The sequence below is a fragment of the Mobula hypostoma genome, chromosome 1 (genome assembly GCF_963921235.1).
Source record: "Mobula hypostoma chromosome 1, sMobHyp1.1, whole genome shotgun sequence".
Classification (NCBI taxonomy): Eukaryota; Metazoa; Chordata; class Chondrichthyes; order Myliobatiformes; family Myliobatidae; genus Mobula; species Mobula hypostoma.
In genome coordinates this window covers 54,462,845-54,489,539 of record NC_086097.1, presented here as the reverse complement: position 1 = coordinate 54,489,539, position 26,695 = coordinate 54,462,845, and the positions used below count along the sequence as shown (strand labels likewise).

At 40.9% G+C, this 26,695-nt stretch overlaps 1 protein-coding gene across 4 annotated transcripts in view; it reads right to left on the bottom strand.

Annotated features, from left to right (window-relative positions):
* Positions 1-26,695, bottom strand: part of samd4a (sterile alpha motif domain containing 4A) — a 174,381-nt gene that overhangs the window by 99,632 nt on the left and 48,054 nt on the right. For all 4 annotated transcript variants that reach the window (XM_063049146.1, XM_063049125.1, XM_063049148.1 and 1 more), the window contains exon 3: positions 3,123-3,638. In XM_063049146.1, coding sequence (XP_062905216.1) covers positions 3,123-3,638 — 516 coding nt within the window. The remainder of the gene's footprint in view (positions 1-3,122; positions 3,639-26,695) is intronic.

Below are 26,695 nucleotides of genomic sequence, written 5' to 3'. Positions count from 1 at the left end.
GAGAGAATCGAGGACCAGTGTGCACAGCCACAGAATACAAGAATGTCCCTTTATCACAGAGATGAGGAGGAATTCTTTAGCCAGAGTGTGACGTATCTGTGGAATACATTGCAACAGATACCATGGAGGCAAAGTCTTTGGGTATACTTAAAGCAGAGGTTGATAGGTTCTTGAATAGGTGTCAAAGGTTTCAGGGAGGAGGTAGGAGAATGGGGGTTGAGAGGGAAAATAAATCAGTTCATGAGGGACAAATAGACTAATTCTTATAATTTAAATATTGATAAGTGCCTGTACATTATTAATGGTTTCTGTATTTTAGCCAAATGTTTATCCACACTGACAATCTTCCTTATCCATATCTAAGTAGCATCCTTGTGCCATTTGACACTTAGTATTCTCCAAGAAGGATGCTACTTAGATATGGCCTTAATAAATGGGTAAAGAATTTGTTGGAAGTTAGAAAATTAGGAACATGCAGGTCTTTTCAGGTTGATATTCATGGAATGCCACAGAACCGCTTCGTGGCCCCTTAACTATTTACAACTTATATTGATAATTTTGATTAAAAATGCAAGTCATCGAAGTTTGCCAATCCCTCTCCAGGTTTTTTTTAAACGAGGTCGAGTTGTTAGCTTGACACTCAACTCAGGCACGGATGGAGAGCATGCAAGAGAGCCGGCTGGATTTGAACTCAGCACCTCTCGCCCCAAAGTCCAGCGCTGATGCCACTCTACCACCAGCCGGTTAATGAATGACAAATAGTAAATATGCAGATAGAACAAGCAACATGACTCCATGTTGTTCCTCTTGGTTCAGTCCCTTCTTACCTACATCCATGACACTTCACATGCTCTTGATTACTTTAATCACTTTAAGTTCACTGTTCCTAATCACCTCATTTTCACTGTCAATGTCCAATCCCTATATACTTTTATCTCCCATCAGGAAGGCCTAAATCTCTCCGCTTCTTTCTCTACGACAAACCGAATCAGTTCCCTTCCACTATCACCCTTCTCTGTGACAGAACTGGTTCCCAACCTCAACCATTTCTCTTTTGACTCCTTCCACCTTCTCCAAATCAAAGGTGTAGCCATAGGTACCCGCAGGAGCCCCAGCTACATCTACCTTTTTGTTGGCTATGTAGAACAGTCTGCATTCCAAGCCTATACTGGTAACACCCCCAACTCTTCCTACACTACACTGACAACTGCATTGGTGCTGCTTCTTGCACCCATACTGAGTTCGTCAATTTCATCAACTTTGCCCTCACCTTCCACCCGGAACTAAATTTACTTGCTGCTTTTCTCCCTCTCTCTTCCACCATCACCGGAGACAGACTATCTACTGATGAATTGCACCCTAGGGTTCCGAAAGAGGTAGCATTAGAGATTGTGGCGGCATTAGAAATTATTTTTCAAAAAAATCATTGGATTCTGGCATTGTGCCAGAGGACTGGAAAATTATAAATGTCACTCTATTCTTTAAGAAAGGAGAAAGGAAGCAGAAAGGAAATTATAGACCAGTTAATCTGACCTCAGTGGTTGGGAAGATGTTGGAGTCAATATTTAAGGATGAGGTGATGAAGTACTTGGTGACACAGGACAAGATAGTACAAAGTCAGCATGGTTTCCTTCAGAGAAAATCCTGCCTGACGAACCGATTGGAATTCTTTGAGGAGATTACAAGTAGGATAGATAAAGGGGATGCAGTGGATGTTGTATATTTGGACTTTCAGAAGGCCTATGACATGGTGCCACACCTGAGGCTGCTTACCAAGTTAAGAGCCCATGGTATTACAGAAAGGTTACTAACATGGTTAGAGCATTGGCTGATTGGAAGCAGGCAGCAACTGGGAATAAAAGGATCCTTGTCTGGTTGGCTACCAGTGACTAGTGGTGTTTTACAGCGGTCCATGTTGGGACCACTTCTTTTTATGCTGTATATAAATGATTTTGATGATGAAGTAGATGGCTTTGTTGCCAAGTTCGCAGATGATATGAAGATTGGTGGAGGGGCAGATAGTGTTGAGGAAGCAGGTAGGATGCAGAAGGACTTTGACAGATTAGGAGAATGGGCCAGAAAGTAGCAAATAAAATACAATGTTGGAAAATGCATGATCATGCACTTTGGTAGTACTAATAAATGTACGGACTATTTTCTAAATGGAAAGAAAATCCAAAAATCTGAGATGAAAAGGGACTTGAGAGTCCTTGTGCAGAACACACTAAAGGTCAACTTGCAGGTTGAGTCGGTGGTGAGGAAGGCAAATGCAATGTTAGAATTCATTTCAAGAGGTCTAGAATACAAGTGCAGGGATGTGATGCCGAGGCTTTATAAGGCAGTGGTGAGGCTCACCCTCAGTATTGTGTGCAGCTTTGAGCTGCTCGTCTTAGAAGAGATGTGCTGGCACATAAGGATCATTCCAGGAATGAAATGGTTATCATACAAGGAATGTTTGATGGCTCTGGGACTGTACTTGCTGGAATTTAGAGGGATGACGGGAGGATCTCATTGAAACCTTTCAATTGTTGAAAGGCCTAGGCAGAGTATATATGGAAAGGATGTTTCCCATGGTGGGAGAGTCTAGGAAGAGAGGGCACAGCCTCAGGATAGAGAGGTGTCCATTCAAAACAGAGATGCAGAGAAATTTCTTTAGCTACAGGGTGGTGAAATTGTTGCCACGTGTAGCTGTGGAGGCCAGTTGGTTGGGTGTATTCAAGGCAGAGATTTATAGGTTCTTGATTGGACACGGCATCAAAGGTTATGGGGAGAAGACTGGGAAATGGGGTTGAGGAGGAGAAAAAAAAAGGATCAGCCATGATTGAATGGCAGAGCAGACTCGATGGGACAAATTGCCTAATTCTGTTCCTATGTCTGATCGTTTATAAATCTGACTCTCACAGCTATCTTGACTATACCTCTTCCCATCCTGTCACTTGCAAAAATGTGATTCCCTTTTCTCGTCACAAAGGAAAGTCAGCATTTGATATAATCACTCTGCAGATCTTAGTATCATTTTTCTGTTAGAAACAAATGAACCCAAAAATTATGACTTGTCTGACAGTATTGCAGTTTCTTTAAACTGTGAAAAAGCATTACATTTCAAAGTATATTGTACTTACTTGTGGTTGTGCTAGTCCCAATAGTGTTGATAGTTGCAGGTACAGAAGTAGAAGAATAAAGAGGCAAATGCCCATTCTCACAAGCCTGGTTCTTGTCTGGCCAGTTAGAAGTAGACACACAAATTCCAGAATCACGTAAACTCTGCCAACCATTGAGCTTGTCATCAGAGTTCTGTCTTTGGTGATAATAAAGAGTTTGCCCAAAATCCACTGAATCATGGCGTCCCCTACTCTGGCTTCCATAACCAGAGGTGCGATCCTCTAAATGGTTGAGCCACATTGCTAGTGCATTTCGGTCCTCCAATGAGGTCGCAGGATGGATCAAAGCATAAGATAAGAGCTGCCTACTTTCTTCTATGTGCTGATTGTTCTCAATAGAATGAGCCAAAATTTTAGGCAAAAGCTTCATGTACTCTTTTTTTGCATCAATGTTTCCTGGCTTCAGTAATGGAAGATGTGTCAGCAAAAGCATCATTACTTTGTCCTTAGATTCTTGATGCCATTGATTAATGAATGCTGCAAAAACAATGTTAAAAGCATGAAAACATCAATTTTAATTTATTTGGAGCTTTAAAAAAATCATTCTAAGTAAGCTAAAACCTTGAAATTGACCACCATTAACTGCCAAGATTTAATTAGTACATCTGATAATGAGTCAAACATGAGGATAACTAAAACTTGGTAGACATTAGGATTAAATGTTCCATTCCTATTAATCACTCCAGATTAGTTATTCCACTTTGATAACAAACTTTGTAAGTGAAGGATAGACAGAGCGAACAGATATTGTGGAGCATTTTAATTGTTTCTATTATATTTCTTTGTTCCACTGTGAATGTCTGCAAGAAATGAACCTCAGGATAGTATATGGTGACATGTACGTACTTTAATACATTTAATTTGAACTTGACATTTCACAATAGCTAAGAAAAATAATTCAAAAGGGGGAAAGGTAATAAGTGCATAACTAAATCTTGATGTAAAATGGTTCCACAATTTAAAAATCTGAGTGAATGCTGCTCAAAGTCAAGCAGAGCTAAACATTTAAATATGTATCTGCTATATATAGGGAATTTTGTAATTCAAACAGTAAATTTCCTTTAAATCCATTGTTATAAGGATATTTAAATAATACAGAAAAAATGATTTACCAGTGCAAATACAATATAGACAGATCAGAGAAATCAAACTGAACAACATGTCACCCTGTACCAAGCAGGGTTTTAAGGCACCACAGCACAGAAGCAGGCTTATTGGCTTGTCTAAACTGTGCTTGTTATTCTGCCTGGACTCATCAACCCACACCTGAACCACAGTCCTCCATTCCTCTCCTCTCCATGTACTTATCCAAACTTCACCTCAACAATGAACACAAACCATAGTTATAGCCAAGACCTAATCTGGACACATTCACAGAAGTCATCAGATGGTAGATTAACTTGGGGACTATAGGCAGAACCATCATTTACTGCAAATAGACTCACTTCCAAAGACTCTACAACTCAAGTTCTCAGTATTATTTATTATTCTAATATTTTTTTGTATTTGCACAGTTTGTCTTGTTTAGTACACTGGTCTTTGTATGTAGCTTTTGTATACTGATTCTATTTATTTCTTTGTTCTACTGTGAATGTCTGCAAGATATTAAACTCAGGGTAGTCTACAGTGACAGATACAAACTTGATAATAAAATTACTTTGAACCTGAAATTTCTCTTAAATGTTGAAATCTAACTTGCATCCACTGCTTCTGCACATTCACCACCCTAAGTGAAGTTCCACTCACGTCTCCTTTAAATATTTCACCTTTCACCCTGAAATTATTTTAGTCTCACCAAACTTGAATGCATTTATCCTATCTAACACCTTCATAATTCTGTACACTTCTATCAAAACTCCCCTCATTCCCTTATGGTTCAAGGAATAAATTTCTAACTTATTCAGTCTTTCCTTGTAACTCAGGTCCTCAAGTCCTGGCAACATCCTGAGTATAAACTATAAAATAATCTAATATCAAGAAACAAACACAAAGGTGTGAGTTAGTCCCAATATTATACACACAAATATGAGCTCAGACAATTGTATAATGATTAACTCCGCAGTGTTGAAGTAGATCAATTGGTCCTAGAGTGCACAAAGACCATTTCAGCTGTAACGTTTTCAAGAATGTGGGTTATACAACTCGCAACTTGCTATTGAACTATGCGAATAGCGAATGTTAAATTCTCTTAATGTGACCAATAGCTGACCTTGCCTTTGCTCTTCTGCTGTTGAGAATGTCATCCATACCTTAGTCCCCTCCAAATTTGACACACTTTTGATCATCATTCTTGCCCTATCTCCATATATTTAAGATTATTCAAAGCTCTGATATTCACATAGTAACTTTCACTATAAATTCTTTTTAATCAACAATGCTGCCAGCACAGGAATTGCCCAACTTCAGAGAAATCAAACACAAGAGATGATGCAGATGCTGGAGATCCAAAGGAACACACACAAAATGCTGCAGTCAGGCAGCATCTATGGAGAGGAATGGCGAAGGGCCGGGCAGCGTCCATGGAAAACAGCAAACATTCGTTGTTTCAGGCTGGGACCCTTCATAAGGACTGGAAAAAAAGGATGAGAAATCAGAGCAAGGAGGTGGGGTCCCCCTTTTCTCTGGACCCTCTTCAATGCCAGAAAATTCTTTTCTCAATATGGGGTCCCAAAGATAGTAGACAGTAAAAACACAAGTCATTCTGCAGACGTTGGATATCTTGAGCAACACCCAAAATGCAGGAGGAACTTAGCTACTCAGGCAGCAACTACAGATGCAAATAAACAGTCCATGTTTTGGGCCAAGACCCTACATCTGGACACATTCACAGAAGTCATCAGATGGTAGATTAACTTGGGGACTATAGGCAGAGCCATCATTTACTGCAAATAGCTTTTTTGCAGCTGTGTATGACTGGCGCAGAGATATTGTCATCTGTATCAGTGCTGTCTCTCAAGGGGAGCACTGAAATATTGAGAAGTCAATCAAAATAAAATGTCACAAAGGAACAAGTGCAGATACATACAATTCCTAACACTTTGTTCTACTGTGATTCAAAAAAAACAAGATCTACATGACAATCCAATGATCCAATTTCTGTAGCTAGTAACTTTACACATGCAAATATTAAGAAGTAATGCAATCAGCAATGTGGTCCAGTTTCCCAACAGGTGGGAATTCTTTTGTTTAAATAGCCTTAAATATTTTCCAACATGCTGAACTCCTATCAGAATATCACTGACATGATATGAAAATGTATTGTTCTATGGCACTGGGACAGTGCAAGACAAATGAATGACAAAACAAAATGTGCAAAAAAAAAGGAATTATGAGAGAGCATTCATTGACCATTCAGAAATCTGATGGTAGAAGGGAAGAAGTTATTTCTGAATTGTCAAGTGGGTCTCCAAGCTACTGTACTTCCTCACTAATGATGGTAACCAATAGAGCACATCCAAGAGAGTGATGCTTCTTACAGATGGATGCCATCTTCTCTCTTGCAGATGACCTCAATAGTGGAGAATATTGTGCCCATGATGGAGCTAGCTAAGTCTGCAATGCTCTGTAGTCTCTTGTGATTCTGGACATTGAAGACTCCATTTCAGGCTGTAATGAAACCAGTCAAAATGCTCTCCATTGCATATTTACAGCAATTTTCAAGAATCTTTAGTGACATACCAAATCGTTTCTAGCGTGCCTTCTTCATGATTGAATCAATGTGTTGGGTCCAGAATAGATCTCCTAAGACAATCATTGAAGTTTGTAACTTGAAGTTGCTCATCATTTCCACTGCTAACCCTTCAATGAAGACTGGGATGTGTTTAACCAACTTCCCCTTCCTAAAATGCACAATCAATTCCTTGGTCTTAATGATACTGCGTGCAAGACAGTTATTGCAACACCATTCAACCTGCTGATCTATCTCACTCCTGTATGCCGCCATCTGCAACGTGCATCAAAAACAAGTGCAAAGGTTTTTCTTCCAATCGAATTTCTAAGCTGAAGAGTCTAATGTTGGTAAAACACAAAGTTAAATGCATCACAAATGACAAAATTCTGACAAAATTAAAGGAAACTAAAAATCAAACAAATTTCCTAAATATTGCAGCCTGAATCCAAGTGTTGTAAAAGAGGTGGCTGTAAAGGTATTTGATGCATTAGTGATTTTCCAAAATGCTTGAAATTCTGCAACACACCAGTAGCTTAAAAGAGTAAATATTTCACATCAACTAAAAAGAAAGAAAAAGAATGAAATAAAAGGAACTGGACCATTTGGGCTTACCTATGGATAAACCAACAGAAATCAATCATTGGGGAATTGGCAAGACAACATTTGGAAAATTATTATGCAATTAGGGAAATGACAACAAATTGCTTTTTTATTAAAGTTAATGCTGCTGTGACAGTGAATGAGTCACACACAGAATAAAGCTGCTAGGTATAAAATATCTTTATTCAACACAACATCAAACACTCTGGAGACCACCTGGTAGAAGACTGTCTCCGGTGAGAAACTAAGTAGAATCGCCCTGAACTCAAAAGAACAAAAAGAGCAGATGATTCAAAACAATTTTTGCTAGCTACAAAAGGCATCATTTGCTTTGATATATTGAATCTGACTAATATTTCCATTGAATTATATACTTGCAATAGGACACCTTGGAATGTTTAAATGCTTTTGCTGGGACAAAGTAATTCACATGGATGATCTTAAAGCTTCTGACGACAGAGAACTCAGATACACAAGTTATTGAGTCATAGAAAACTACAGCACAGAAACAAGCTCTTTGACCCTTTAGTACCCTTCCATACAAATTTAAATTGCCTACTCCCATAGACCTGCACCGGGACCATAGCCCTCGATACCCCTACCATCCATGTACCTATCCCAACTTTGTTTAAACATTAAAATCAAGCTCACACGCACCACTTACGCTTGCAGTTCGCTGCACACTCTCACAACCCTCTGAGTGAAATCTCCCCACGTGTTCCAGTTAAAACTTTTCAACATTCATCCTTAGCCCATGACCTCTAGTTATAGTCCTACCCAACCTCAGTGGAAAAAGCCTGCTTGCATTTGCCCTATCTATACCCCTCAATGTTTTATCTCCACATTGCTTTGTTTCTATATACATTATATGGTTATATATATTATGGAATAAGGTGGATGATCTTGTTGTACAGCTACAGATTGGCAGGTATGATATTGTGGCCATCACTGAGACCTGGCTAAAGGATGCATGTCTCTGGGAGCTGAACATCGAAGCATACACAGTGTATCAGAAGGATAGGAAGGTAGGCAGAGGGGGAGGCGTGGCTTTATTGGTAAGAAATGATATTAAATCATTAGAAAGAGGTGATATAGGATCGGAAGGTGCAGAATCTTTATGGGTTGAGCTAAGAAATAGCAGGGGTAAAAGGACCCTGATGGCAGTTATTTATAGGCCTCCAAACAGCTGCAGGGATGTGGACTACAAATTACAACTGGAAACAGAAAAGGCTTGTCAGAAGGGCAGTGTTATGATAATTGTGGGGGATTTTACCATGCGAGTAGATTGGGAAAATCACTGATTGGGAAAATTGGTAGATTGGGAAAAGCACTGGATCTCAAGAGAGAGAATTTGTAGAATGTCTGCGAGATGGCTTTTTAGAACAGCTTGTTGTTGAGCCCACTAGGGGATCGGCTGAACTGAATTGGGTATTGTGTAATGAACCGGAGGTGATTGGAGAGATTGAGGTGAAGGAACCCTTAGGAGGCAGTGATCATAACATGATTGAGTTCACTGTGAAATTAGAAAAAGAGAAGCCGAAATCTGATGTGTCGGTATTTCAGTGGAGTAAAGGAAATTACAGTGGCATGAGAGAGGAACTGGTTAAAGTTGACTGGAAAGAGACACTGGTAGGAAAGACAGCAGAGCAGCAGTGGTTGGAGTTTATGCGAGAAATGAGGAATGTGCAAGACAGGCATATTCCAAAAAAGAAGAAATTTTCGAGTGGAAAAAGGCTGCAACCGTGGTTGACAAGAGAAGTCAAAGCCAAAGTTAAAGCAAAAGAGAGGGCATAAAAGGAAGCAAAAATTAGTAGGAAGAGAGAGGATTGGGAAGTTTTTAAAACCTTACAAAAGGAAACCAAGAAGGTCATTAAGAGAGAAAAGATTAACTATGAAAGGAAGCTAGCAAATAATATCGAAGAGGTACTAAAAGCTTTTTCAAGTATATAAAGAGTAAAAGACAGATGAGAGTAGATATAGGACCGATAGAAAATGATACTGGAGAAATTGTAATGGGAGATGAGGAGATGGCAGAGGAGCTGAACAAGTACTTTGCATCAGTCTTCACTGAGGAAGACAGCAGTATACCGGACACTAAAGGGTGGCAGGGAAGAGAAGTGTGCACAGTCACAATTACGACAGAGAAAGTACTCAGGAAGCTGAATAGGCTAAAGGTAGATAAATCTCTTGGACCAGATGGAATGCACCCTCGTGTTCTGAAGGAAGTAGCTGTGGAGATTGGGGAGGCATTAGCGATGATCTTTCAAAAGTCGATAGATTCTGGCATCGTTCCGGAGGACTGGAAGATTGCAAATGTCACTCCGCTATTTAAGAAGGGGGCAAGGAAGCAAAAAGGAAATTATAGACCTGTTAGCTTGACATCCGTGGTTGGGAAGTTGTTGGAGTCGATTGTCAAGGATGAGGTTACAGAGTACCTGGAGGCATATGACAAGATAGGCAGAACTCAGAATGGATTCCTTAAAGGAAAATCCTGCCTGACAAACCTATTACAATTTTTTGAGGAAATTACCAGTAGGCTAGACAAGGGAGATGTAGTGGATGTTGTATATTTGGATTTTCAGAAGGCCTTTGACAAGGTGCCACACATGAGGCTACTTAACAAGATAAGAGCCCATGGAATTACGGAAAAGTTACATACGTGGATAGAGCGTTGGCTGATTGGCAGGAAACAGAGAGTGGGAATAAAGGGATCCTATTCTGGTTGGCTGCCGGTTACCAGTGGTGTTCCGCAGGGATCAGTGTTGGGGCTGCTTCTTTTTACATTGTACATCAACAATTTAGATTATGGAATAGATGGCTTTGTGGTTAAGTTTGCCGACGATACGAAGATGGGTGGAGGGGCCGGTAGTGCTGAGGAAACAGAGAGTCTGCAGAGAAACTTGGATAGATTGGAAGAATGGGTAGAGAAGTGGCAAATGAAGTACAATGTTGGAAAGTGTATGGTTATGCACTTTGGCAGAAAAAATAAACAGGCAGACTATTATTTAAATGGAGAAAGAATTCAAAGTTCTGAGATGCAACGGGACTTGGGAGTCCTCGTACAGGATACCCTTAAAGTTAACCTCCAGGTTGAGTCAGTAGTGAAGAAGGTGAATGCAATGTTGGCATTCATTTCTAGAGGAATAGAGTATAGCAGCAGGGATGTGATGTTGAGGCTCTATAAGGCGCTGGTGAGACCTCACTTGGAGTACTGTGGGCAGTTTTGGTCTCCTTATTTAAGAAAGGATGTGCTGACGTTAGAGAGGGTACAGAGAAGATTCACTAGAATGATTCAGGGAATGAGAGGGTTGACATATGAGAAACGTTTGTCTGCTCTTGGACTGTATTCCTTGGAGTTTAGAAGAATGAGGGGAGACCTCATAGAAACATTTCGAATGTTAAAAGGCATGGACAGCGTGGATGTGGCAAAGTTGTTTCCCATGATGGGGGAGTCTAGTACGAGAGGGCATGACTTAAGGATTGAAGGGTGCCCTTTCAGAACAGAAATGCGAAGAAATTTTTTTAGTCAGAGGGTGGTGAATCTATGGAATTTGTTGCCACGGGCAGCAGTGGAGGCCAAGTCATTGGGTGTATTTAAGGCAGAGACTGATAGGTATCTGAGTAGCCAGGGCATCAAAGGTTATGGTGAGAAAGCAGGGGAGTGGGACAAAATAGGAGAAAATGGATCAGCTCATTATAAGGTGGCGGAGCAAACTCGATGGGCCGAATGGCCTGCTTCTGCTCCTTTGTCTTATAGTCTTATGGTCTATTACGTACATGTATGTAGTTAAATGACAATAAATTTCACTTGACTTGACACGATATCTCTATCAAATCTCCCCTCAACCTTCTACATTCCAAGAAACAAAGACCTAACCTATTCAATTCTTCCATATAACTCAGGTACACGAGACCCTGCAACATACTTTAAATTTTCTTTGTACCCTTTGAATCTTATTTGCATCTTTCCTGTAGGTAGGTGACCAAAACTGTATACAATATTCCAAATTAGGCCTCACCAATATCTTATACAACTTCAACATAAAATCCCATCTCTTTGATCTATGAAGGCCAATGTGCCAAAAGATTTCTTTACAACCCTATCTACCTGTGATGCCACTCTCAATGAATTATGGAGCTGCATTCCCAGATCCTTTTGTTATACCACATGCCTCACAGCCCTACCGTTCACTGTGTAAGACCTACCCCGGTCGGTTCTACTGAAGAGCTAACACTTGTCCGCATAAAATTCCACCTGCCATTTTTCAGCCCACTTTTCCAGCTGGTCCAGATCCAGCTGCAAGCCAAGTCAGCCTTCCTCGCTGTCCACTACACCCCCAAACTTGGGGTTATCTGCAAATTTGCTGATCCAGTTATCTGTATTATTATCCAGATCATTGATATAAATTACAAATAACAACATATCCAGCAGCACTCCACTACTCACAACTCTCCAGTCAGAGAGTCAACCATCTACTACTACTCTCTAGTTTCTCCCACAAAACCAATGTCTAATCCAATTTACTACCTTATTTTGAATGCCGAGTGACTGAACCTTCTTGACCAACCTCCCATGAGGGACCTTGTCAATCGCCTTGCTGAAGTCCATGTAGATAACACCCACTGCCTTGTCTTCATAAACTTTCATAGTAAACTCCTAAAAAACACTATAATATTGGTTAGACACAATCTATGATGCATGAAGCCATGCTGACTATCCATAATCAATCCGTGACCATCCAAGTACTCATATCATGTCCCTTAGAATACCTTCCAATAACTTTCCCACAACTGATGTCAGGCTCACTGGCCTATAATTTCCCAGTTTATTTTTAGAGCCTTTCTTAAACAGTGAAACAACATCCTCCTATCCTCTTGATAGCTCATCGGTCTCCAAGGATGATTTAATTATCTCTGCTACAGCCCCAGCAATTTTTGTACTTGCCTCCCGCAGGGTCTGAGGGAACATCTTGTCAAGTGCTGGGCATTTATCCACCCTAATTTACCTCAAGACAACAAACACCACCTCCTCTGTAATCCATACAGGGTCTATGAAGTTGATGCTGTTTTGCCTCACTTCAATAGATTCTGTATCCTTCTCCTCAGTAAACAGAGATGCAAAAAATTCATTAAAGATCTCTCCATCTCTTTTAGTTCCACACATGGATTATCATTTTGATCTTCCAGAAAACTAGTTTTCTCTCTTGCAATCCTTTTGCTCTTAACATATCGGTAGAATGCCTTGGGATTCTCCTTCACCTTGTCTGCTAAGGCAACCTCATGCCTTCTTTTAGCCCCCCGATCTCTTTTGTAAGTGTTCTCTTGCATTTCTTACACTCCACTAGCACCTCACTTGTTCCCAACCTGCCTATATCTTCAATGTATCTCCTTCTTTTCCCCTCTTAACCAGAATCTCAACATCTCTTGAAAACCGAGGTTCCCTACATCTGGTATCTTTACCTTTGATTCTGACAGGCACATACAAACGTTGTACTCTCAAAATTTCACTTTTGAAGGCCTCCTACTTACCAAGTACACCTTTGCCAGAAAAAAAGCCTGTCCCAATCCACACTTGCCAGATCATTTCTGATACCATCAAAATTGGCCTTTCTTCAACTTAGAATTTCAACCTGTGAACCAGACCTATCTTTTGGCATACATACTTTGAAACTAATGGCATTGTAATCACTAGATGCAGTGTTCCCCCCACCATAAATTTCTGTCACCTGCTGTCTGATTCCCTAACAGCAGATCCAATATCGAACACTCTCTCACTGGGACTTCTATGTATTGATTAAGGAAATTTTCCTGAACACATTTGATGGACTCTATCCTATCTAGTCTTTTTACAGTAAAGGAGTCCTGGTCAATATAAAGTTAAAATCACCAATTATAACAACCTTATGTTTCTTGCAACAGTCTGATCTCTCTACAAATTTGCTCCTCTAAATTCCTCAGACTGTTGGGTGGTCTGTAATATAGCCTCACTGATGTGGTGATACCTTTCTTATTACTCAGTTCCATCCATAACATCTCACAAGATTAGTTCTCCAGTCTGTCCTGACTGAGCACTGCCAGAACATCTTCCCTGACTAGTAATGCCACCCCTCATCCTTCAATCTCTCCCACTTTCTTATGTCTAAAACAACGAAACCCCAAAATATTGAGCTGCCAGTCCTACCCCTCCTGCAACCAAGTCTCACTAATAGGTACAATATCATAACTCCAGGTGTCGATCCATGCCCTGAGCTCATCTGCCTTTTCTACGATACTTCTTGCATTGAAATATGAACATATCAGGACATTAGTCACACCGTGCTCAACCATTTCATTCCTGACTTTGATGTCTTAACAGTATCTGTCTCCACAACTTCTCCACTAACTGTTCTGGCACTCCGGTTCTCACCAACCCAACCCCGCCCCCCCCCCCCGTAGCTCTAATTTAATCCCCCCACCCACTGTGCATCACTAACAAACCTTCCCGAAAGGATATTCATCCCCTTCCAGTGCAAACCTTCCCTTCCGTATAGGTCCCACCTTCCCTGGAAGGGAGCCAAATGATCTGATGCCCTCTCTCCTACACTAATTCCTTAGCCACATGTTAGACTGTATAATCTTCCTATTTCTGGCCTCACTAGCACTTGACATGGGTAACAATCATGGAGGTCCTGCCCTTTAATTTAGCACCTACCACCCTGAACTCACTGTACAGAACCTTGACACTCTTCCTACCTATGTAATTGGCACCTACATAGACCACAACCTCTGGTTGTTCACCCTCCCACTTAAAAATGCTGAGGACTCAATCCAAGATGTGGTGGAACCTGGCGTCCAGGAGGCAACATACCAGCCAGGAATCTCGTTCTTATCCACAGAACCTCCTTTCTGTTCCCCTAACTAATAAATCCCCTGTTGTGAGGACTGATGATTTAAGTACACAAATATCCCTATTATTGACAGACAGAGTTAATATGTCAATGACCATGCTTAATCTGCTAAAATGTCTACTCTGTAACTTCCCTTGACTGCTGTCAGAATCATGCCAATTAACAGCTGAAGATGTCTGATGCCTGTTTTGATGCAGGGTAGTTAATACAGTTCCATTAGCTTGCATTTGGTTGACACACGAGAATATCTTATGGTCACGTCAATTTACAAATTATATCTATTGGTGCAGATTCTGTTGTAGGCTGGTAGCCACTGATCTGTATACCAAGTATAAAATGTGGGAAAATACGAAGTTATGCAAAATAGTGGAAAGATTGGTAAAAAATTGTACTTTCCAAATACAAAGAAACTATCAAATGATGTACAAATTAATTTTAGTGTGCTGTTCATAAGACTCAGAAAGCTGTTTGATTGGCCTAATTCAAGAGAGTTGTAGTGCAAAAATATGGATAATGGGTATGACACATTGATGAGACCTCAGTTGAAGTATTCTATTCAATTTTGACCTCTATCTTGAAGAGAGTATGCTGGGACTGGACTCAGTGGATCATAGATTCTTAATCTGAATGGTTTGTTCTGCAAAGAGGAATACTAACCCAAGAAATTAAAGTAGGAGCTGGCTATCTGGCACCTTGCGCCTACTTTCTGAGTCAGCAAGATCATGGCTTACCTTATTGTCAATTTTTTGTACCAACCCTGATTCCTTTAATATCTAACTTACATTGATTTCAGAAACAGAATCAGGTTTATCAGCATTGAGATATTTTATGAAGTGTCTTGCTTCGCAGCAGCAGCCTAATGCTAAACGTAATAACTACTGTAAGTAACAAAATAAATGAAAAGTGCAAAAGATGAATAATGAGGTTCATGGGCCATTCAGAAATCTGATGGCGGAGGGGAAGCTGTTCTCAAAATAAAAAGAAATGTGGGTCTTCAGGCTCTTGTACCTCTGCTCAGCCCTGATGGCGGTAATATGAAAAGAGCATGTACAAGTGGCTAGGATTATAATGATGGATGCCATCTTCTTGAGGCATTGCCTTTTGAAGATGTACTCAATAGAGAGGATGGTTGTGCCTGTGATAAAGCTGGCCGAATCTAAACACTCTGCAGTCTCTTACCATCGACCCTGTGCACTAATGGCTCCATACCAGGCTGTGATGCAACCAGTCAGAATGTTCTTAACTGTACACCTCATAAATAGCTCCTTAGGTTGAGTATTTCAAATATTTGCTACCTACTGAGTGAAGTAACTTTTCTCTTTTTCCTTATATTGTGAACTTCGATTTCAGAGACCTCAGCCAGGAGAAATAATCTCACCTATTCGATAAAGCTCAATGAGTATTTTCCACATTTCAATGAGATATTTCTTAATCTTCAAAACTCAAAACGGCTATAAGACCAATGTGCTTAAATTTCCCTGATATAAAAAGTCTGCAATCCATTGTTTACATTAGACAGGGAGATGGATCTCTCCACAATATTTCATATGCAGTTCAGAAGAGCTTTCAGAAAGACATTCCTATTCTTGCTGCAAATTAACATGCAAGTACAGCAAGTAGGAAGTTACAAAGTGCTCACACTCTAACCCTCTTCAAATAAAGGCTTATTTATCAATTTTCTTCCTCTGTGCTTATTATACTTACACATCAACTTTCAGCATTTTATATGTAAGGACGAGCATGCTTCTGACTACCATCGTTTCTTAACTTCCCACTAAAAATATATTGAAAAATATTCTTTTCTGCTCAGGTAGATGACCTCCCATTTTTCAATAATACATTCCATCAGCTACCTGTTTAGTTACTGTCTCCATTTTCTACACAGGTACATTAAGCGGGTCTGTATTTATTACATTATCTCTTGGTCTAAATCACTGATACTGGATATAGATACCTCGGGCTCCAGCACCAACGCATGGCATCCCATGAATCAATGCCTCCCAATCCGTACATGACACATTTATTTTGACACAATCCATATATGACACAACTGTTTTCTGTTCGCAAGCAAATCCTCAATTATTACCTTATTATCGAAGTACATACATGTCATCATATACAACCCTGAGATTCATTTTATTGTGGGCATACCCAATAAGTCCATAATAGAATCAATGAAAGGCTACACCAACTTGGACCTTCAACCAGTGTCCAAAAGTCAACAAATTGTGCAAATACAAAAAGAAAGTAACCATAATAAATAAATAGGCAATAAATATCGAGAACATCAGATGAAGAGCCCTTGAAAGTGAGTCTATTGGTTGTGGGAACTTTTCAATGATGGGCAAGCGAAGTTGAGTGAAGGTATCCCCTTTGATTCAAGAGCCTGATAGTTGAGAGGTAATAACTGTTCCTGAACGTGGCAGAGTGGGTCCTGAGGCTCCTGTACCTTCTACCTGATGTTTGTAGCAAGAAGAGAGCATGTCCTGGATGGTGGGGTTCCTGATGATGGATGCTGCTTTCCTGTGACAATGTTTAGTATAGATGTTCAAAATGGTGGGAAGGGCTTTACCTGTGATGTCTGGTTGAACCTTCACCAACTCTGAAGAAAGTAGAAACGCTGCCGTGCTTTCTTTGTAATTACACTTAAGTGCTGGGCACAGGACATGTCCTCCGAAATAACAACACCAAGGAATTTAAAATTACTGACCCTCTCCACCTTTGATCTTCTGATGAGGACTGGCACAAGGACCTCCAGTTTCTTTCTTCCAAAGTTAATAATTAATTTCTTGGTCCTGCAGACATTAAGAGGTTGTTGTCATGACACCACTTAGCAGATTTTCAATCTTCCTCCTACATGCTGATCCATCGCTAACTTTGATTTGGCCTATGACAGTGGTGTTACATGCAAATTTGAATACAGCATTGGTGTTATGCTTAACTACATACTCACAAGTGTAAAGTGAGTAGAACAGGGGACTAAGCACATAGCTTTGTGGTGCACCTGTGCTGATGAAGATTGTGAGGAGATGCTGTTGCCAATCAGAATGTCTGGGGTCATCAGGCAGTGGTCGGCACGTAGTGTCCTGCAGGCACTGCAGGAGAAGGACGTGATGGACACAGTGGGGTGGTTCCCGGAGCAGACTGTCCAGTTCATCTGGCAAAATGCCTCATCGCCAGATCTAACCAACAGGCACCAAGACCTCGCCTGGCTGGCGGTGAGAGGGGCCCTCCCAGTCAGAGCCCTCCTGTACGCCCGGAACGTCGTCTCCGCACCCCACTGCCCACGGGAGGACTGCAGTGAGGAGGAGTCTGTGACCCACCTCTTTGCACACTGCCAGTTCGCAAAGAGGGTGTGGAGGAGGATGGATGGGCTAGTGTCACGGTTTATCCCCAGCAGCTGCGTAACAGAGGACTCTCTGATCTACGGGCTGTTCCCGGGGACACACACGGAGACCAACGTCCGGTGCTGCTGGCAGATCATCAACTCGGTGAAAGATGCTATTTGGTCGGCCCGTAACTTGATGATCTACCAGCACATGGAGATGTCCGTGGGAGAATGCTGCCGACTGGCACATTCTCGACTGCAGGAGTACGTGCTGAGGGACGCACTGGAACTTGGTGCAGCCACCGCAAGGGCCCGGTGGGGAAGGACCACAGTATAGGTTTCTCCACCCGTGGGAGTGGGAGGGGTCGGAGGGCGGGGAGTATACCCCTCAACAATGAAATGATGTGGTATAAATGCGGATATGTACTGTATATAATGCAAACGTATGTAAAGGATGAAAAGTTATTGAATGGTTTATTGTATATATTTATTTTTGAATAAAGTATATTTTGAAATAAAAAAAAAAGAATGTCTGGGGTCTTCAAGTGAAGAAATAGAAGATGTAATTGCACAAGGAGGTAAGGTCTTGAAGCTCATTGGTTAGTTTTGAGGGGATGATGGTATTTAATGCAGAGCTGTAGTCGATAAAGGGCATCATGATGTATGCACCTTTGCTGTCCAGATGTTCCAGGATTGAGTGAAAAGCCAATGAGATGGCATCTGCTATGGACCTATTGTTCAGGTAGGCAAACTGGAACAGATCCATAATCGCTTCTCAGGCAGGAGTTGATGTTTCATCACCAACCTCTCAAAACACATCACTGTGGATGGAAATGCTACTGGAGACAGGTTACCATGTTCTTCTTATGTATCGGTATAATTGAAGCCTGGTTGAAGCAGGTGAGTACCTCAGACTTCTTCAGTCCTGATGAAGGGTCTCGGTCCAAAATGTTGACTGTTTACTCCTTTCTACAGATGCTGCCTAGCCTGCTGAGTTCCTCCAGCCTTTTGTGTGTGTTACTTTGGATTTCTAGTATCTGCAGATTTTTTTGCGTTTGTGGGTACCTCAGACTGCCAAAGCAAGAGGTTAAAGATCTCAGTGAACACTCCAGCCAGTTGTTCAGCACAGGTACTGAGCCAGGTACCCGTTTCTGGGCTAGATGCTTTTTGTGGGTTCACCCTCCTGAAGGCCGCTGACACATTGGCTTGAGAGACCGAAATCACAGGATCATCAGGGGCTGTGGGTGTTTATGATGGTTCCCCTATGTTTTGAGAGTGAAAGCGAGCATAGAAGGGATTGAGCTCATCTGAAAGCAAATCCCTGTTATCGCCTATGCCACTTGATTTAACTTTCTAAGAGGTAATAGTATTCAAGCCTTGCTATAACTGTCGGGCATCCTTCGTTGATTCAAGTTTCATCTGGAAATGCCACCTTGTCCAAGAGATAGCTTTCCAGAGATCATACCAGGACGTCTCCCAATTTTCTTGCTCACAAGACTTGAATGCCTCTGATCTGGCCCTCAGCAAATTGTGGATCTCATGGTTCATCCAGGGCTTCTGGTTGGGGAGGAGTGAATGATTTTGTGGGGACGCACTCATCTACAACTGTTTTTATAAAGTCCTTGACAACCATGGTGTATTTATTCAGATCCACAGGTAAGTCCTTGAATGCGGCCCAGTCCACCAACTTGAAGCAATTCTGTAGCTGGTCCTCTACCTCCTTGATGACCACCCTCATGGTTGTCCTGCTCCCCGGAGCTTTGGTCTTTAGGCTCTGCCTGTATGCAGGTGATCTAATTTACCAAAAATTGTCTGGGCATGGAAAGTTAGGCATTCCTCACCTTAGTGTAACAGTAGTCTAGTGTGTTATGACCTCTGGTACCACAGATTATATGCTGATGGTAATTGGGCAAGGTTTTCTTCAATTGATTTGAAACGCATCAGGATGGACTGTTTCTTGTTCGTAGATGGCATCATGCAATATCACAAGCACTTGATTATAGTCGGCGGTATTTAAACTGCAGTCAGAATTATGGAGGAGAATTCTCTAGGTAAATGGAACAGATAGCATTAGGTGTTCAAGACTGGGGGAACATGAGCTCAACAAAACTGCCATATCGGATACCCACCAAGAGTTTACGAAGCACACACCTCCACCTTTTGCCTTTTCCAAACTAGCAGTTCAGTCCATTCTGTAAATCGAGAAGCCTTCTGGTCTGCTCACTGTATATGGTATGCCGGGAGAAAGTCATCTCTCTCATTTGTCAACAAAACACTGCAATCTTGCCCTCAGGTTCTCTATTTTGTTCTCCAGCAACTCCACATTTGCTAAAAAGATGCTGGATAGAGGGGGCCTTATCCTTCTGCATTTCAGCCTGGCTTGGCGTTCTTCCCCCTGCCTCACTACTTTGCTTCCAGTCATACCAAAGGACCTTTTCCCACTTAAAGGTGCTGTACAGCTGAGTCCTTCAGAAGATAATGAAATCTGTAGATCATTAAGTTGATTTAAAAGTACATTGCTTAAAGGGGAGTTACATGTTGCAGATTGCATTGAGATTAAGTCAAAAGAGGTGTATTGAGAGGTATTGTATGCAGCCCGCAGAACGTCACCATGGCACACTGGCACCATCTTACAGGTCTAAAGGAGATCTGAGAAGGTGACATTTGGGCAACAAAATCATAATCCCTTTGAATGGCAGAACAACTACCACCCCCTCAGCCTACTCTCAATCAAAGTAATGGAAGGGGTCATCAACAGTGCTATTGTGCAGCACCTACTCTGCAATAACTTGCTTATGGGTTCCTAGTTTGGGTTCTGTCAAGGACACTCAGCTCCTGACCTCATCTCCTCCTTCATCCAAACATGGACCAAGCAGCTAAATACCAGAGGTGAAGTGAGAGTGATAGCCCTTGGCATCAACCCAGCATTAAGGTGCTATAGGTAAAATGGAGTCAATAGGAATTAGGGAAAAATCCTCCTCTGGTTGGAATCATACCTAACACAAAGGAAGTTGGTTGTGGTGGTTGAGGGTCAATTATCTCATCCTCAGTGAATCACTGGAGTTCCTCAGGGAAGTGTCCTTGGACCAACCACCTTCAGCTGCTTCAAAAATTACCTTCCTTCTGTCATAAGGTCAGAACTGGGGATATTCACAAATGACTGCACAATGTTCTACATCATTCGTGACTCCTCAGATAGTGAAGCAGTAAATACCCAAATGCAGTAGGACCTGGACAATATCCAGGCTTCGGCTGACAAGTAACATTCAAGCCACGCAAATGCCAGGCAATGACCATCTCCAACAAGAGAGGCTCTAACCATTGTCCCTTAAGATTCAATGGCATCACCACTATTGAATCCCCTACTATCAACATCTTGGAGGTTACTATTGACAGGAAACTGAACTGGACTAGCCATATAAACACTGTAGCTACCAGAGCAGATCAAAGGCTAGGTATCCTGCAGCGTGTAACTCACCTTCTCACTCTCCAAAGCCTGTCCAACATCTACAAGGCTCAGGTCAGGAGTGTGATAGATTACTTGCCACTCGCCTGGATTAGTGCAGCTCCATCAACACTCAAGAAGCTTGACACCATCTAGTACAAGGCAGCCCACTTGACTGGTACCCCTTCCACAAACATCCAATCCCTTCACCATCGACGAACAGTTGCAGCAGTGTGTACTATCTACAAGTTGCACTGCAATAACACAAAGTTCCTAAGACAGCACCTTCCAGACCTACGACCACTACCATCTAGAAGGACGAGAACAGCAGGTACCTGGGAACACCATCACTTGGAAATCCCCCTCCAAGTTGCTCACCATCCTGACTTGGAAACGTAATACCGTTCCATCATTGTCACTGGGTCAAAAATCATGGAATTCCCTTCCTAACAGCATTGTGGGTGTACCTACACCTCAGGGACTGCAATGGTTCAAGAAGGTACCTCATCACCACCTTCTCAAGGGCAACTAGGGATGGGCAATAAATGCTGGCTTAGCTGGCAACAACCACAACCAGTAAATTAATAAATAAAAGAAATGTCAAGGAATCGTATGGGTATGGCGTAACCTGCTCTTCATGTTCTTACAAGAATCAAAGGTGCCTAGATCAGTAAAAAATCTTGGGTATTTTTCAATTGTTTCTTGGTAAAATTGCTATGCTTATGTTTGAAGTCAGTCGTTCAAAAAAAAACTGAAAGCTGAGTCATAACAAATTCAAAGTAAAATTAAATTTTGCATGCAAAAGCAAAATTCTGTATATCCAGAATTTAACTTGGAAGGATTAAATATGTATAGCTAAAATATGTCTTTAGGATCATGGAGAGGGAGGCACAGATTACAAGAAAAATCAACACTGAAATTCTGCTTATTTAGTACTTCACTCTGTTAATAGCTTCATATCATTATATTTACTTTTAAATATGTTATTTTGAATTGCCTTTCACTGAACCTTCACCCAATACAGGCACCTCCTCCAGAATGTGGCCAATTTGACATGGTATCAGCCAATAATGGGTCCAACCGCAACATTATGTAATATGATTAGTTTATAAGACTACCAAATTTGACAGCAAAATCTTGAAAAACTATCGTAATGTGTAATGCTAAACAAAGCAAAAGACCACCCCCATGTGGCCATTCCAGTTCTATCACTAAAAGACTAAGGCAATCTCTATCCATTCTATTTCAGCAAGAGAAAAGGTAAAACATGTACATTTCCAAGACAGACATCCAGCTTTTTTTCTTAAAAGGCCATGATCTGCATGATCGTCCAAGAAAGCATCTGGCACATCTGTAGTTATTAGTCATACAATGCCAAGTTAATTCTTTATTAGCCTATTGTTAATATTAAAAGCAAAATATCACTGCTGAAAATCAAAAGCTAAGGGGTTTCAATCCATTATAGGCAACTTCAAATTTATCTGTAGTAATTACATTGTTTTATAGCGTTTAATGCAGGAAAATATCAAGGTTGCTTATACAGGTGTAATAACATAAAAATAAAATCTACACCAAAATACTAGATACTGAAAGCTTTGTCAAAGAGGCAAGTCTTAACCTTAACCTGGTGATCAAGAGATAGTGAAACAAAATTGTACTGAGATGGAATTCCAGACCTTGGGCAGAGAAATCCTAAGATATTTTAGCAACGATCGGATGAATGGGTTAAAGGAAAAGGGGAAAGAATTACATTTAAGTGCCGGAGGATGTATTCTTTTTGGAAGTTTCAAGCTGGTCAGTGATAGGGAGAGACAGGCATTAAAAAACTTAAAACTGAAATGAGGAAATGTAAATCTGTGAATATAAACACAATGGATGGACAGTAGCTGGTGAGTGCACAGACAAGCAGAGACAGCACAGTAGTGTAGCAGTTAGCGTAATACTGTCACAGCACCAGAGACCCAGGTTTATTCCCCATTGTCGTCTGTCAGGAGTTTGTATGTTCTTTCCGTGACCTCACGGATTTCCTTCGGATGCTCCAATTTCCTCCTACATCCCACTAAATAGATTAATTGGTTACATGGGTGTTATTGAGCAGCCTGTTTAGCATGCTGTATCTCTAATTAAACAAAAAAATGCGAGATCTCGTTTAGGGAAGATCGAAGACCAAGGGAACAATGCAAATGCAGATGAGGGTGGTAGTAGCAGACAGACCAAAACTGTGGCAAAGACAGAAAAGTATATTGTCCCTGCTTCCAAGAGATTCAAATTTTCTCTTCTTCTACTTCTTTAAATATTTCTTATTATAACTTGTGGTATTTCTATGTATTGCACTGTATTGTTGCCTCAAAACAAATTTCATGATATAGATCAGTAATAATAAACCTGATTCCAATTCTGAAATTGTTTAGCCTGAGACAGCAGCCAGAGTTGGGAAGGAATCAGTGATGGGGAATAGTTTGTTGTAGGAACCAAAGATAATGGTTTGATAATTTAAAAGGAAGAAAATATACCTTGAATAAAGTGGGAGGAGAAGATGGTGGCGCAACGCAGCACGCGGCTTCTCCTGTAAAATGATTTAGTTAAATAGGGGCCGTGCACAATCCTGATTTGATGGAGATGGACGTGAGAAGCACAGAGGAACATCCGAAGAAATTTCTGAAATGCCCAGTTCACTGCCGCTGCTACTGTGCGATCGAGAATCTCCAGAGGGGAAGGCCCCAAATCCTCGGCTTTGCCTGTTGCTGGCAGCTGGGGCTGGGTGCTCGGCAGAGATGGTGCTTGGTGTCGGAAGGCTGGTTGGAGGCTCGAAGTTTTCGGACGGACTGAGAGTCGGACTGTGGTCGGGTGCTTCCAGGATGCTGCATCGGCAAGTTTGCAGCGCTGGAAGCTCACGGCAGGGAGAGTTTTCTTCCTTCTACCGTCTGCGTGAGATGTTGGGACTTTCGAGAGACTTTGAATCTTTTTTCTTACTGCGCCCATGGTCTATTCTTCTGTCAAATTACGGTATTGCTTGCACTGTTGTAACTATATGTTATAATTATGTGGTTTTTGTCAGTTTTTCAGTCTTGGTCTGTCTTGTGTTTCTGTGGTATCACACTGGAGGAACATTGTATCATTTCTTAATGCATGCATTACTAATGACAATAAAAGACGACTGTGTCCTCATAATCTAATCTAATCTATTACTTGTGGATTTCAAAACACATAATAAACTTTGTGAGGTAGACTGCAGTTTACCTTTGGAGTTAAGTGAGTAAATGGAAATGTCAGAAGAATTAAACATAGAACATATAAAATAGTACAGCACAGTACAGCCCCTTCAGCCCACAATGTTGTGCCAACCCTCAAACCGTGCCTCCCATATAAACCCCCAATTAGTTGAAAGACTCGGATTAGTGCAGGATTAGTGTAAATGGGTACATTATGTTGGCATGCATTCAATGATCTTTAGGGCTTACTTCCATGCTACAGGAAAATTACTCTATGACACCTAATCATTCATTTCACTTTCAAACTATTACATCTGTATTTATCTAATTATTTAGCAATTAATTTGCTGATATCCAGATGGGGCAGTGCTTAAATAATAAAGAATGGATCCAAAGTTAAACTGATAAAATAACCTGGTGCTGCACTAAAGCTTAAAGTCTACTCTTGGGTTAATTCTGAACACCTCACCCATCTCCATTCATATTGCTGAAACTATTACATCCCATTTTTACTGCATGGTTTAATTATTCCAATACATGGTTGGTTGATCATCCTGAAATGATGATGCAATATTGTTTGTGAAAACATGCCACTAGCTTGAGCTTTTATCAGAACAAAATAATACATTTAATTCTAAAAATAATTTGAAGGCAGTTACAATAACGTATTAAAATTCACAGCAACTGACAACTAAAGCTAACATTTCTAAACTAAGAATTTCTCTGAAATTTTATTGTGGAAAAAATGAGAAATTAGCAGAACAGATACACCACATGCATCTTCAAAGTTAGATACCTGTCATCAAGCATTAACCTGCAAAATAAAGCACAAATCCCACTTCCTGTATAAACACTGCTGCAATACTTAATGGCAAGCTTGTCCAATGTTATTTGTGAACTCTAAAATACATAATAAATGCTCCGTCTGGGTAGCCGCCAACCTGATGGTATGAACATAGATTTCTTTTGGCAAAAAAAAATTCCCTCTTCCCTCCCTTCTTCTTTCCCCCAGTCTTGCATCCTACCTCTTCTCATCCGCCTATCACATTCCCCTGGGTCGTCTCCTCCTCTCCTTTCTCCTATGGTCCATTCTCCTCTCCCATCAGATTCCTTCCTCTCTAGCCCTTTACTTTTCCTATCCTACTGGCTTCACCCATCACCTTCTAGCTATCCTCCTTCCCCTTTTTATTTTGTCGTTTTCCCACTTACTTCCTAGTCCTGAAGAAAGGAGGGGTCTTGGTCCACAATACTGATTATTTGTTCATTTCCATGGATATTGCCTGACCTGCTGAGTTCCTCCAGCATTTTGTGTGAAATGTAATCAATGGCTCAAATCCTTGAACATCTACATGAAATGCTGTCACAGGAAAGCAGTATCCATCATTATGGAACCCCACCACCCTGGACATGCTCCCTTTTTGCTGCTGCCATCAGGAAGAAGGTACAGCAGCCTCAGGACTCTCACCACCAGGTTCAGGAACAGTTACTACCCTCTTGAACCAAAGGGGATAACTTCACTCAACTTCATTTGCCCCATCATTGAAACGTTCCCACAACCAATGAACTCATTTCATTGGTCAAGGAGTCTTCATCTCATGTTCCTGATAATTATTGATAATTATTGTTTACTCATTATTATTTATTTTTGTATTTGCACAGTTTGTTGTCTTTTGCACACTGTTTGAACACCCAAGTTGGTGCAACCTTTTGTTGTTTCTGTTATGGTTATTATTCTATAGATTTATTGAGTATTCCAACAAGAAAATGAATCTCAGGGCTGTATATGATGACATGGATATACTTCGACAATAAATTTTCTTTGAACTTTGAGCTCGAAATTCAGCAAAAATTCTTACTATCTGATAGGGGCTCACATACACCAGACCAATGCAGATTTAAAGGTGAATCTTGTAGAAAATGCAATAAAGTAGGACATAACAGACAAAAATAAATGGATTGCACAGGAAAGATGAAGTCATAAAGTTGCTGTTTCAAAAACAGCACGTCTGCATTAGACAACAACATGGCTTGCACCAGAAGTGAACAACAAATTAATTAAAATGGCATTGGACACTGGTTTAGCTGATTTCATCAAAATTAATTTGAATGGCATTTCAAAGATCCTAAACTGAAGCCTGCAGATATCCAACTAAGAACCTATACTGGAAAAATGTTAACTCCTGTGGGAATGACATTTGTGGCAGTGAAATAAAACATCCAACAAGCCACCTTGAGCCTGTGGGTGGTAAAAACAGCAAGAACCAGCATTGTGGTGGTGTGATTGGCTGAGACAACTACAACTTGATTGCAGATCAAATCCACTATTTGCATGCCACATCCTCTTCAACTGAAAGTAAACCAAGATAGATACTGAATGATGCCACAACTGTCC